The sequence below is a fragment of the Sturnus vulgaris genome, chromosome 21 (assembly GCF_052056855.1).
Source record: "Sturnus vulgaris isolate bStuVul1 chromosome 21, bStuVul1.hap1, whole genome shotgun sequence".
NCBI classification, from domain to species: domain Eukaryota; kingdom Metazoa; phylum Chordata; class Aves; order Passeriformes; family Sturnidae; genus Sturnus; species Sturnus vulgaris.
Window position 1 is genome coordinate 5,994,271 of NC_142263.1, and position 14,065 is coordinate 6,008,335.

The 14,065-nt window shown below is 50.1% G+C and overlaps 1 protein-coding gene across 2 annotated transcripts in view; it reads left to right on the forward strand.

The window, feature by feature from the left end:
* POR (cytochrome p450 oxidoreductase) overlaps positions 1–14,065 on the forward strand; it is a 28,058-nt gene that overhangs the window by 3,014 nt on the left and 10,979 nt on the right. For both annotated transcript variants that reach the window (XM_088177050.1, XM_014876508.2), the window contains exon 3: positions 9,012–9,204. In XM_088177050.1, the coding sequence (XP_088033176.1) occupies positions 9,026–9,204 (179 nt within the window). In that variant the 5' untranslated portion in view covers positions 9,012–9,025. The remainder of the gene's footprint in view (positions 1–9,011; positions 9,205–14,065) is intronic.

The window sequence follows — 14,065 nt, forward strand, 5'->3', positions numbered from 1 at the left end:
TCCTTTGCAAGGAGCGGAGGTATTGCTTTATTTACCTTCCTTTCTTGCTGTGTGGAGTAGGAGATGGTGAGGTTTGGAGCTAGAGATGGGGTTGGACTTTTCTCTTTGGTAAAATCTGGCTCTGGCAGTGCATGGGAAGTCTGCTGGGAAGATTTAGCAACCAGCCTGGGGAGTTGGTAGGTCTGGCTTTTCGGTGCTGGCAAGTACGCTGGATCTTGCTTGTGGTTGTTTGTGAAACACATCAATTGACTCTCTTTCACGGGTCATTGCTGCATCTCCTCCCTAACTCCAAGCTTTGGAGGAGCAAGTTGATAAAATGCCTGCGAGGATTGTGCAAGTCCTGGTTGTGTAACAGGACTGAATGCATAACTGCTGGAGGTAAGAGGAGCAGCTCCTGTTACAAAGGAACAAAAATCCCGTGTGTCAAGTGTCTTCTCTTTGTGTTGATTCTGCTGGGCCATCGGAGAGCTGTGGTTTTTGCAGCTTGGGACCAGCTTTTCAGCCCGTGACCTCTGAGTTGTCTGATGTCTTGTGCTCGTGTTTTGGGTATGGTGTTCTGAGGTCTGCTGTGGCTGTGTGTGATTGCTGGGCTGGGAAGCAGTCTGTATTTCCCAAATCATTTCAAAAAGGTGAAGTCCAGGTCAGACTGCTAACCCATGGCAGAGAGGGAGGTTTTGTAGGGTGATTGCACACCCTCCTGATAGGGCTGCCAGGGCAGGACAGCTCTACTGCTGATTTTCAAGAGATGCAAGGATGGTACAGTAACACCTCCATCCCCTACAGCAATGTCTGAAAAGCTCTTACATTCTCAGAGGAAACTGGGCTTAAAAATATAAAATGTCCTGGCTCCTTACAAACGGTGCTTGGTTCTCTTGAAATAAAGAAATCAATCCCCAAAACACACTGTTCCAATCAAAAGTCTTGACAATTCCAAAAAACGTTGCGAGATCTGTTTAACCCTGTCCCTCTGATGCTGTTTCAGCTGTTGGTGACAAAGGAAACCTCTCAAAAGAGACCAGCATTGGAGGGTTTTGCTGTTCAAACTTTTCCTGGTGGAAGAGGTCAAAGTCTCTGGCTACTGATCCTATCCACAGGGCTCCTTTCCCAGTGGTGGCTGAAGGCAAAACCCCAGCCTGTCACACCAGCCCTCCACAACCTGAGGCACAGGGTAAACAAACAGCCTGTTTGGGGAGGAGAGGAACTTCCAGCAGCACAGGGTACAGCACTCCCAGAAGAGGCTACTGAAAAATTGTTATATTCCCTGTTCATCTTAGAAAAACATCTTCAGCAGGAGCTGAACCATGCAAAGTCCATGCCTGGATGGGTTATCTCTGAGGTTTTGCTGCCCACTGAGCAGTTGTTTGCCTGAGAGGTGCCCATGGAGTTGGCAATAGGGTGGTTTAAAACTCCTGCAGCCTTGTTCCTGCTCCTGAATATTGGTGCTGGTGAGACCCCTGTTCCTCTTCCAAGCAATTCCTGAAGTGTGGTGCTCTGGATTTGTCCTTCGGGAGGGGAGGCTGGAGAACAGTGCTGGTTCCTGGGGGTCTCTTACCTGCCATTCTCAGGTGTTGTTCATCCTGTAACCCTGAACTCCTGTTTTTCTGTGCTGGCTCACATTAATCTGTGAAGGGAAGGTGTCCAAGTGCCTAAGCTGGGGAGATCCCCTATGCTTAAAGGTTCAGAGTCAGGTTTTTGTCTGGTGAAAGGAAGTGTGCAAGTTCAGTAATTCTAGCTTGCTTTAAGGCAGCTTGGCAAACTTGAATTCATTTTTGTGTTGGATAATGCCTTAAGTCCTTTGGTTCAGTGCACTGGGCTCACTGCACAGCCCCACCTGAGCATACCCTTAGCACAGATTTCCTTTCTGCCTCAGTAAAACAGTTCTTGTTCTCTTCCTTGCTTTTCCAGCTGCTCTGCTGTCCTTGAATAAAACCCAGAGGCCAGAAAACATGCAAGTGTGACACAGTGGAAGCTTAAATATGCAGTATTTCAAGATCCAGACAGATGCGCACTCTGTATCTGTCCTATGCCTAAAATAGAAATTTTGCTGATTTCTGAGCTGGTGTGTCAGGGTCTGGGTAGAAGAGGCCTTTCACAGTGAGAGTAACTTTTGTTTCACAAAAAAAACCTGAGCAGCTTTTGTGTTCCTTTGCCTGCTTGAGGTGCTGCTGCAGCCAGCTCCTCAGTTTGGATCGAGATTTCTGAGCTGGTGGAAGTGTGCAGAAGCACTTCCCTGGTTTTATGTGAGGCTTTGCCACTTTCTACCCTTCTTTACTGAGCTGGTTTATGGGAAGGTGTGGGAAATATGTGGGAAGAAAGTGATAGAGAGGCTCTAGGTATAGCAATCCTTCACTCCCTTGGATGTGAGGGCCTCCAAGGGAGGCTGAAGGGGCAAGGAAAAGCTGTGAGGTTTCTCACTGTGCCTTCCTTCCCCATGAGCCCAGGACTCACCTGTGTGATGATTCCCACCCAAAGCAAGGAGCCTGTGCATATCAGGCCAAGCAGGGCCACTTTTCTGGCCTGATCAGAATCCTCTTGTTGATGGGAAATGCAATCTTCATGTGGCAGAGCTGTGGAGAAAAGGCTGATCCAAGGCAGTTGTTAAATAACCTGGATCTGAGTGCCTGCTTCCGTGAACTGCTTTTGTTTTGGAAAGGCTGAATTTCCCTGCCAGGTCTCCTTTTACTAAAAAGTAAAAAGAGCTCGTTTGAGGCTGGCACAGGCTGATGTAAACAGAATTTCTTAGTCTAATTGGTTGCATTTTGTAGAGGAATAAGAGATCTGTTTTTGCCCCGAGGGTCTGCTGGCCCAGTATCATGCACTAACATGCAGGGAGTCTTGGCTGCAGTGGGGTTCAGAGGAGACCAGGCACAGGAGCCTGGGCAGGAATGCCACCTCCACCACAGCCCTGCTGTCTCTGCTGCTGCTGCCTCTCCTCCTTCCTCCTGGGCTTGTGTCTGTGAGGCTCCTCTTCCTGACAGCCACCAGTAACCTGCTTGATGTCATTAGTGGGTGAAAGAGGAAAGCCCTTGGCTGGTCACAAGACTGCATTCCTTTTTTTTTTTTTGTGGGCAAGTCTCTTCCTTCTCCTGTACTGCTGCTGCTGTGAGGGGTGATGGGGTCTCTCTGCAGCTTTCTTTTGGTGCTGCCACTCTGTGAGCTCTCCACAGACTTTGCAGACCTGTGAGAGGGCTGTCCAGTAGTTTTCTTTTTTCTTCCCAGATGTTTCAGTTGTTTAATTTCTATTTACAGTCTTCCTGTTTTGCCATTATATCTAAAACTCAGGCTGCAGCTCAGTGCTGTACAAAGAATTGGAATTTTCACTTGGTTTTGTTGCTTATCGTTTATGTGTCTGTTCTGAGGTTGAATTTTAGGGCTGTGCCATGATGCTGGTGGAAAAAATTTGGTCTCTGATTTAAAACTGGGCTTTTGTAAGGCTTCTTCTCAAGGATGATTGTGCCCCTAATCTGTGTTGTGCCCTGGTCAGCACGAGAGAAAGGGCAATCCCTTGGGAAGACAAGGTGGGAAGTTTGGTCACACACAGCTGCCTCTGCCTTGGGAATTCAGGATGGTCCTTCGGGGTCAGAAAGAGGAGTTTGGCAGGTGTGGTGGCAATGGTGACATCCCCAGCCACAGAGAGCTCCCAACACTGGAAATGGTGACAGCTGCACTTCCTCTCTGCTCCCTAAGGCCATGCCTGTGCTGAGTCAGGGACATGAGGGTCCCTGTCACATGGCTGCAGGGAGCACGAGTGCTCTCTCTACCATCAGTGCCCCCTGGTCCCCTGCCCTGTGTGGCCGTGCAGGGCTTGCTCTGGGAGTCTGAACTGCAGAAGGTCGGGCTGAAGGAGCTTTGTGAGTGTGTATAGCTGTGATATTTGCTAGACCTGCATGGATTCCTGTTTGTGAGAATCTGGAGAGCAGTCCTTTGGTGAGTGTAGCTGGATGGGTTGGCTGGGCTGGTGGAGAGGGAATGGGAGCTCCGGGGCTCGGCTTGGCACCATGATGGTGTGGTGAGAAATGAGGGGATCTCCTTGCTGCAGGGCTGGTTTGGCTCCAAACCACTACCTGCTGGTGTTGAGCTGAGACAGCCTGGACCTTGCTGTGGGCTGGGAAGGCTTCTCTGCCTGCACCCTGCTGAGCTCCCTTTGAATGGAGCCTGGCACCGGTGCCAGTGTCGAGCAGAGGGTGACTGGTGGCACTGCGTGTTTGTCACGCAATTCCTCTTTGGCTCTGTCACCATCGAGTCTTTCTGCACGTATTGCAGAGCACAGGTTCCACCTGCAGCTCCTGTGCTTATCTGCAGATGTCCAAAGAGTGCTGATGCTTGGGAAAACTCTGGGTGTATGGATCACCCAGGGGGTGCAGCCCCTGTGCCAGGGTTATGCCAGGCAGTGTCTGCAGGGCGTGTGGGGATTGTGGAGATCCCTCTCTGGAGTGTTGGGCTGGAATCAGGGGCTCCTTGGTGCTGCAGCTGCACCAGGGAGCAGGGGATTGATTGGGATTGATTATCAGAGGTGGGAGCAGTGAGCAGCCCCAAGGCTGTGCTTGCTCAGCAGTTTTCCTTCTCCTTCCCCTCTCGTGAGGCTGACTCTGCACATCAGGGTGTGCTGAGGGTGCCACAGGGCACAGTCAAGCACAGAAATTGGTCACTCATTTTTGGGGCAAGAGTCCCCAGGCTGCAGTCCTGGTCTGGGACGTCCAGCTGAGCTACTTGAAACTCATCACAGATACTACATTTAAAAAAAGGCTACTTCAGTCTCAAGAGAGACAAATTCCTGCCCAGATTGCCAGTTTAGCTTCAAAGCCAAGGCTTTTGGTCACTAGGAGATACCACAATGTGACTTCCAGAAGGGGAGGCCTCTTAGCTGTGTTTTATGATTGTAGTGCTGTGTCCCAGGGTGCTTTTGGGGACATCTGATGCACCATCTCCTGATGCAAGGAAGAATAAATCTCTTCAGGTTACACTTGGCCTTCATCACTTCTGTCTTGCTTGTTGTAATATTGTTTCTATATTAACCCTGTGACCTTATAGCACCTTTAGTCTGTATGGAAATCATGGGAAATTTGAGGATGTCTGGCACTGAGAGTGCTTCCAGTCCTTTTCTTTCCAAGGTGTGCATGAGAATGAGGAATACATTTCACTTAATATGAGGATGAAATACATCTGTTTGCTAGCAGAGATGTGTAGAGAAGGTCCCTGATGATTTGAATTGTTGTGAGCTGCTATGTATCAAGCAAATTCACACATTCAGGAGCTGAAAAGCTGTGCTAAAACACAGCGTTACTTGATTGCAATCTCTCAAAATGTTGTGACTTTTCTGTGTGATGTAAATGCTCACATCTTGCAGAGACTGATGGCTTTGCTGTATGCACAACCAGGAATCCAGGAGCTGGAGCCACCATTAAAAAAAGCTCCAGGGAGATGGACATCTTTTCTTACCTTAATTGAAGATATAATAAACACTCTGGATAAAATGACCATCCTTGAAACTGCTGTCAGGGAAAGTTTTATTTCTGCATCATAAATTTCGTTTTCCTTTTAAAAACCTGGTTTGATTCTACCAAGGCTCTTTCAGAGAGTGCAGGATTCCCAGGATAGCTAAATTTCAAGTAAGAGTCAGATTTCTTTTCGCTGGAAGTTAGTAAAGGACATGTATTTGAAAATTAGTTGCTGTGAACTTCTGGAAAATAATTGTTACAGCCAGCTAGGTGAGACTGAGAGAAATTGAGGCATAATCTTCCTGTGCTGGGCAAAGTGAGTTCAATAGTTCCTGAGTTATGATAACCCCTCAAAAAAGAGAAATGAGGCCTAATTTCACATCCTTTGCCCTTCTCTTGGTATGTCTGAGCAAACCTTTTCCTAAGGATAGGGGTGGTGAAGGGAAAGCAAAAAGAAGAATCTGTAGCTGGGATATAAAGCTTGAATAAAAGCTTAAATGTCCCAGAGCAGAGGGAGCCCAACATCAAAATTAAAGCATCTTGTGCCTTGTTCCATCACTAGGCCATGACCACGTTTCCTCCTGGGGTTAGAGAGGTCAGTGTGGAAACTTTGTGTTGTAGACATTGTGAATGAGGAGAGGAGAGCAAACCAGGCTCTGCTCCATGCACCAGAGCCATGAACCTCCTGGAATGTTCCCTTCCCTGGCTGTGGCTGTGAGTGGGTGGCCTGGCTGCAGCTGCAGGGTTCCCTTTTGAAGCCCTGGAGATCTGCAGCATGGTCAAGGCAAGGAGATAGCACAGCTTCCACTCCCACATCCACCTGGGAGCTGCCTCCCTGGGGATGCCTCTTGCCAAGGCAGCACTGCTTGGGACTACAGGCCACCTCTGGAGCCTTGAGAAAGCCAAACCCCTCTGCTCTGGGAGCTGAAACTCTGCTGCTTTGAGCACAGTGATGAATTCTGGCTGGAGACAAAGCCATCACCTGGCTGAGGAGAGCACAGGCTCATTCTTGCCCTCATTCTTTGCCCACACAGGGCAGCTCATGAATATCCATGTCTGAGCTGTCTGGAGCTGGGAATTGCTGTGGGCCAGGTGCTGTTCACCACAGGCATGTCTGGTTTGGAACTCTCTTCCATGTGCAGGTGGTGACAAGGGGGGGCTGTTGGTGCAAGGAGCCTTTCCCAGGGCTCAGCTGCTGCTGGGTTTGATGCTCAGAAGGGAAAGAGCTGCAGCTCCTGCCCTAAACCAGCTCAGCGTGCTCTCCATCAGCCTTGTTTTTATTCCTTATATTATGGCTTCCTCTGCCTTATGTGCCTTGGCATTTTCAGGGAAAACGAGTGAAAGGCTGTTCTGAGGATAATTTTACTGACATGGCCATCACTGCCCTGTATAAGGGGAATTGTCCACCTTTGTGTAATTTGGGCAATGAAACTGCTGCTCAAAAAACCAACCCACCTGGCAGAGTTGGAGATATTTACTCCTGCCTGTGTCTGGGCACTGATTCCTCCATCTCCTTGCAGAGTTGGGCTGTGCTGTGCACAGGCAGCACTTGAGGCCTCCTAGGAATCATGGACCACTGGCCCTCAGGGCTTCATTGCCCTGAGATGTAATGAGCAGTTCAAGCAGATGAGTGAGATGGCAAGAACCAAAACTCCAAAAGCTGTGAAATGAAGGGTTGCCTGGCAGGTTTTGGCTGAGATTGGCTGAAATTCCTACAGGTCGGGTGGCAGAGGAGAAGAGCTTGTAATTAAAATTTCTGAGTTTTCATCAGAAATAAAAGCAATAAACCAGCAACGTTTTTCCTTGACCAGAATATTCCCCTGGTGCTGGTTGCCAGACCAGCTCCTTGGTGGTTTACTGGAACCAGATAAGGAGGAGGAGAGGGATCCCCCTGGCAGCTGTGCCTTTTTGGCAACCAAGCCCCAGCTGTGGAGGCTTTGACTAACAGTTTAGTCTACAATTATACAGAAATAACATCCAGCTCTTGCTTGGCTCCAAGATCAGCAGTGGAAAGCCTGTTTGCAAGGAGGGAGGACAGGGTGACCTGCCTGATGGAGAGGAATGTGCAATTTGCTCGTCTGCAGTCACATCACTTTTTTTTCTTCCAACACCCTGCTTTGGTGTCTTCTGTGGGAACCAAACAGGAAGCTTTGCAGTGGAGTTTTAATGCAGTTATTTGCCAAGTTCTCCACCAAATTAAACTTCTTGTGAGGTTGAGCATTAATTGAGTTGCCAGAGTTCTCACCCAGGGTCAGTGCCAGGTGGCTGTGGACTTCTCCCTGTGCTCCACAGGGTGCTTTTTATAGCTGGTGCCATGTGGCACAGGGTTGTGTGTTGTCTGGAGCTGGACTTCTCCTGTGGGGGTAACAGCAAGGAGTTGATCTTTGCTGAAGGTTGTACCTCTTCTCCCTCATTAGTGCTCCCTAAGCATCACCTTCCCTTTTGTTTCCAGCTGCTGGATGTATTAGCATAACCTTCAACTTCAGTCACTTTTATTTCAGCCATGGCATTTATCCTTTCCCTCCTTCAACACCACCACCTCTCTCAGTCACTTTTCTGGGTGCAAGTTCAAATGTCTGTGATCTCTTGGGTTGGCAAGATGCCAGAGTACAAGGAGAGAGTCACTTTGCCCTTCCAAATCAAGTTTTGAGTTAATTATTTGTTTACTTGGACAGAGTGTGTCCTTGCATGTAGGGAAGATAATCTTGCCATCTGGATTAGGGTCGGGGAGTTCAAGCTTTGGCACAGCAGCAGGAGGGAGGGATGGATGGGTGGGTGGCTCCCCAGGGGAAGGACAGGGCAATAGGGCTGCTTGGGTATTTGAGGGCTGGGTGTTTATCCTTGTGTTATCACAGACTCGGGGTATGGCTGTGAGCAAGTCCCAAATCCCTTAAGCTCTGCCTTGGTGAGTATAAAGAAGTAATTCAAGGAGATGGAAATTAAGCTGGGGAGATCATGGAGGGGACTGGGAAGCCAAAGGCCAAGGAAGAGATGGATATTAATTCCAATCTGCAGTGGAGTAAATCAGAAGTATTTATCACGTGTGTTGTTACAAACTGTTGTGGGGATGCTCACGGGAGTTGGTGCCACAATCCTGCTCTGTGGTTTATCAGCACAGCAGTGGGGCCAGGGCATCCTGTCACCTTGTGGGAAGGAGGGAGGAAGCCCCAGATCTGTGGCGTGTCTGGAAGAGTGGGGTCATGCCTCAGTAACACCACAGGGGCTCTGTGGTGAGTAAGGGCTTCAGTAAAGGCTGGCCATGGGTCCCTGTTGAGTATTGCTTTGGTGTCAGTAGGAGCCTGGTTTGGCCCCTTGGCTCTGATGCTGCTGGCAGAGGGAAAGCAGAGATACTTCAGGTGGATCAGCATGGATACAACAGGAAGGGAAAAGCTTGGTGGGACCCCTTGGGGTGCAGAAGAACCTTACAGAGTTGTGATGCCTCTGTCCAAAGAGCTGTTGGGCAGCCTTGTGCTCCTAAGGCTAAGTGTAAAGCAAAAAGCATTTTCTGGATGTCCTTTAAAGCTGTCCCACGTGGCTGCTGGTGCTCACTGGTTTTGTTTTTTTTCCTCACAGTGCCTCTGACTACCATGGGGGAGCCCAGCATGGACCCAACCATCTCTGCTGCTGACAGCACTGCACAGCAGGACTCTCTCTTCAGCATGACAGACGTGTTCCTCATCTCCCTCATCACTGGACTTTTTACCTACTGGTTCTTCTTCCGCAAGAAAAAGGAAGAGGTGCCTGACCTCCCCAAAATGCAGTCAGTGTAAGTAACAACTCTCAGGCTGTGTGGCATCAGTGGAGCTTTTCTCTCCTGCTTGTGGTGGGTTCTGGGAGGCTCAGCTGGATTGTGGGAGGTCGGTGAGGGGGCGTTTCTCTGCCCTCAGCTGCTGTGTGTTCTGCTCTCAGTGCAGAGGTCCCAGTGGAAGAGCCAGGCTGCAGTTCTGCCTTACCCCACCGTGTGGCCCAAACTGGGAACTGGCCTTTCCCGAGCCAGGCAGGAAAGCCTCTGGCTGTACTTCAGAACTCTTAAGGATTTAATTCTCGGTGTTTTCTGATAAAAGTCACGTTTAGATAAATCTGGAGAAAGGTGGGCTTGTTCCTTAACAGGTATCCTATTGGAGATTTCAGCTTTGAAGGAAAGGAATAGTCTTGGAGATGGTTCCTGGGATGAGCTGCTTGGCAGCTCCTGTGAAACATGATTGGCTTTAGATGCCAACTTACCACAGCAATGGGAGACTGGATTTGGAGAGAGAGAGCTTTGTTCCACCCTGTGTTCTGCAAAGGGCTTAGGGCCAGGAACAAGCCATGCAGGTGGAGTTCTAGGTGCATTTTGTTCCTTGTCTCGGTCACATTCCAAACTTAACATCAGTTTTCTGCTGGACTTTTTAGCTTATTCTTTGTTTCTGGCGTTGCAGGAGGTTGGGAAGTACATTTTCTGGCTGGGAGTATTTTCAAGGGCAGCAGTGTCCCTGGCTGTGGTGCCTTGTGCAGATGGGTGCACACATGGCTGGCAGCAGCCCAGCTGCCTGTGCCTGCCCAGCCTTACCTTGGGAATGTGTTCTGTTGGATTGCTGGGATGCTTTCCCTCCCATGCCTGCCAGCCAGGGCTGTGTGTCTCAGTGCATGTGGTCTCCTCTGGAGATTGTAAGAATGGCTGTGCTGCACTGAGAGCTGGGCTGCCTGGGGAAAGGGCACTGTCCATCTGAAATTGGATCCTGGCAGGGCACAGCCTGGGCTCCCGTGCTCCCTGTCCTTGTGACTGATTCCACCTACAGCCCATCATGTGCAGCTCTTCCAGAGGCTGTGGTGACCTTGGCACAGAAATTTTGACTTCTGGTTGTGTGTTACCACCTTGTTCTGCTGCAGGGCCTCAGCACATGGGCTTCCATCCCAGCCTGGCTGCAGGTCCTGGCTCTGAGCTGCCTCACAGGCACTTTGTTTCCTCTGTGAGGTCTGTGCTGCCTTCTCTGTCCCTGTGAGCAGTGGCTGGGAGGGAGCAGCTGCTCCTTGTGGGAGATGTGGAACAGCAGCACCTCCTGTTGCCGATAGCCAGAGAGGTGAGGTTGTTCTGCAAGTTGTGTGACACAACTGCACTTTGGAAAAGTGTCAGCCAGGCAGGTGCAGAGTGAGAGGAGGCTGTGAAGTGTTTTTTCTCTGTACCCTGCTGCAGCCCTGCTGTGGTCACTGTATCCAGCTGGTCCAAGGGCAGTGTGACCCTAAAAGCCAAGACTCTGGCTGGTGGCACATCCATCCTTTGGGACAGAGACAGTGACTTCCTGCAGCTTTTGCAGTGGGATTTTATGGGATGCCTGGAACTGGGAGGAAAATGAGTGGGAAAACAAGCTTGGATTTCCTTCCCTCCTGTAATCCTTGAATCTGGGGTGGTTTCCTTTCTGATGAGCAAGCAAATCAGGATCACACTGTCAGCCTCTGCCTGTGGCTGGCTGGATGTGGGCAGGCAGGGAGGCTGTCCCAGACCCATGAAGGCAGAGAGGCCTCTGTGGGGCTGTCTCTGGCTGGTGTGCAGAACCTTGACCTTTAGATGGGTTGCATTTCTGCAGCTCTGCCAAAGTGTCCTGAACTGCTTTATCTGATGGCATTGGGTGATGGTTTTTGTTGTGTAACTTTGGTCCCCCAACTTCTTTCATACTGGAGGATGAAGGTGCTGAATAACAATTCAGACACATCACAGTGGCTGCTGCTTTAGTGATTTGTTTGCAGTGCTGAAGAGTGCAAGCAGCCTCTCTGATCTAAACACAGCATCCAGCACCTCAGTGCCCTCCTGGGGTTTTTGGGAGCAGCACACCTTCATAAAACCATGTCAGCTCAGCAGAGTCTGCAAAGGAAATGCCTCTGTTGTTACTGCCTTTGATTGTGGAAGAGCAGATGCGTGGTTGAGATGCCCTGCTCTGGATGGCAGCTGAGCTGGGTTCTCTCTGCATGGCCTGGGAATCATCATGATCTTGCCCCAGCAATGCGTCTCCAGGTTCAGCCACAGCTCGGAGAGGGATCAGGCTGCTGATCTTTGCCCTTAAGCCACGTGGAGCTGTTTTCCTGCCTGAAGTGCTCACAGAAGGGACAGAACCCAGCACGTGCAGTGGTTTTCCACATGAGAGGTGTCCCATACCTGTGATGTGTGCTTGTGTTTTGACCATTTTCAGACTTAATTAAAACCACCAGAGCAGCCCTCCCTGCAGCCTGCTCTGCAGATGTCATTAGGGAGAGCAGCTCTGGATCGCCACGCAGCCATGGCCACCACGCTTCCTCGCAGGGCCATTGCTGGGAAATGCAGGAATTTATTTTTGTTCTTTGGCTGCTCCTCCTCTGCAAGTTTCTCAATTACAGATTTCTTTCCCTTCTCCTGTCCCCAGTCTGCAGACAGTCATCCTGGGGAGAGGCAGATGGGACAGCCTTTGGTATGCTGAGTGTCACCCTCTCCCTTCTCCCCCCCTCTTTAACATTGTTTGGGACAGAAACTGGCTTATCTCTATTCTGCAGCTATGCAGGAATCCATTCCCTTGTATTTGTAGGGTTTCCTGTGGCAGGAATTGCTCCAAGTCCTTAGCCTGATTAGCTCTGTGCTGCTTGTGTGTGTGAGAGAGACCATCTCTAATTTAATTTAATAGGATCCTGAGGAAAACAAACTCCTTTGAGCTGCCTCTGTAATGGCACTGCCATAGTTACCCAAAGCGTTGCTCACGCAGTGTCTGGAATCGTTTCATTCAGCTACAGCATCAAGCTTCTTTTTTTCTTTCTTTCTTTTTTTTTTTAATAAAAGAATATATATAAAAGCAGCTGTGATATAAACAGTTTCCAAGGGAACGGGGCTGGGGGAGGGTTTTGTGTCCCGTGCCCTGCTCCGTGCGGATGGGAGAGGGACGTGTGCTGCGGAGGATCCTGGGAGGTTTCATTCTCCACTCCTAATTCCTTTCTGCCACTGCTGCCAGATGTTGCAGTTTCTCAGGACTGCGCAGATCCACTCAGTAACTTCCAAAGCCCCACTAGAAGGATCGGAGTGGACGGCACCACTCCTGCTATGACCCGTGCCGGGACCTTTTGTGCCGGCTCTCTTCTCCTCAACAAAAGGCTGCCGCTTGGTTTTAACGCGCAGGAGGAGCAGAATGGAAAGGCCTGTGTGCCTGTGGCTCCAGAGCTAAGTTAGAGCCGTCCCCCCACAGCTCCCCTTGCAGACACACGGCTGCCCTGGACTCTTTGTCTGTCTCCTCCCTGCCCTGCCATGGGCTGTGTGTACTCAGCCCCGCGGGAAGAGCCGGCCGTGGCCAGGTGAGTTACTGTGCCTGATGGGCTGCTGGGATCCTTCCAGCTCCAAAGCTGGGTGGAGTGGGTGCCTGCTCCCTCTGCAGCAGGAGGAGAAGGAAGGGGAGAGGCTCTGCTTGGAAGCAGGCTGCTCCAGTGGAGACCCTGCTGTCACTGCTCGGTTTGTGTGCAGCGTCCAGGCTGTGTCCTCCCTTCTGGATGTGTCTGTGCTTTCAGCAGGAAAGCCATGGGAACAGGAGCTTTCTGAGGGTGTTCAGCTAAAACAGACTTTGGTATTCTTGCTGAGCTGTTGGGATCCTCCTATCCTTTCTTTCTCCTGAAACCAAAGTGACAGAGAGCCTTGGGAGTCGCTTGCTTTGTGAGCTCTCACCAAGGGTGGGAGAGCTGTGCAAGCTGCAGAACTCTGACAATGGGGTTAATCTCCTTCCCTCCACCCAGTGCTTCTTCCAGTGCTTGTAGTTGCTACCCTGAGCTGTCTAAGCTGTAAGAGCAGTCCTTGCTGAGGACAGACTTTCTCTTCCAAGTTTCCCTGGCAGAGCAGGGAAAATGAGTGTAGTTTCTGCCTTTGGTGGCTGTGTGTTTTCACTGCTCAGATTTTCAGGCCACCCTGATGAAGCAATTTTAGGGAGCTGTGTAGCCTTTTTTCCAAAGCCAGGCTTATTATTTCTTCTGTATCTGAGCCACGGCCTGTTCTCCAGCACTCACTTCAGTGCAGGGTTGCCTCCTTTGAAAACGGACGAGCTCCATGTGCTGCTCCCTTTTCTCTTCCAAAGGGAGCTTGTTGAAAGGATCTAAAAACTTTTCTTTTTCTCCTCCTTTAAAAGCATTTTATTTAGTAGTTAACCCAACAGTTGTTTTAATTGGATCTCGTTTGCAGAGGGCAGGAATTAAAGAAGTTCACCAAGGAGCCAAAAACTAAGTGAGAGCTGTGTCTTGAGAATTCTCCTGAGCCCCTGTTGTGGCTGCAGCGTGGGCAGGGGTGGGGCTGTTCCCTTACGATATTTATGATATCCCAGTTCCCAACAGGGGACAAATGACAACACGGGGAGACTGTTAACTGCTGAGAGAGCCAAGCAGGGGTGTGAAGCAGCTCTCCTGGGAGCACAGCTACCTTTGGGGAGCTTTTTGGGGTCAGCTTTGCTTGTCCTTTGTGTGTGCTTTGTCCTTTGTATGAGACTGTCGGTGCTCAGAGCTGTCAGGCCCAGTTATGGAGCTCCTTGATCCCTTTGGGTACCAAGGGGTGCTCGAAGGGATGTTTTATGAACGTCCCCCACCCTGCTGCTCTGCGTGTGTGTGCTCTCCACTAATGCCTTGGCACATCCGCAGCATCCCTCCCTCTGGGCTAC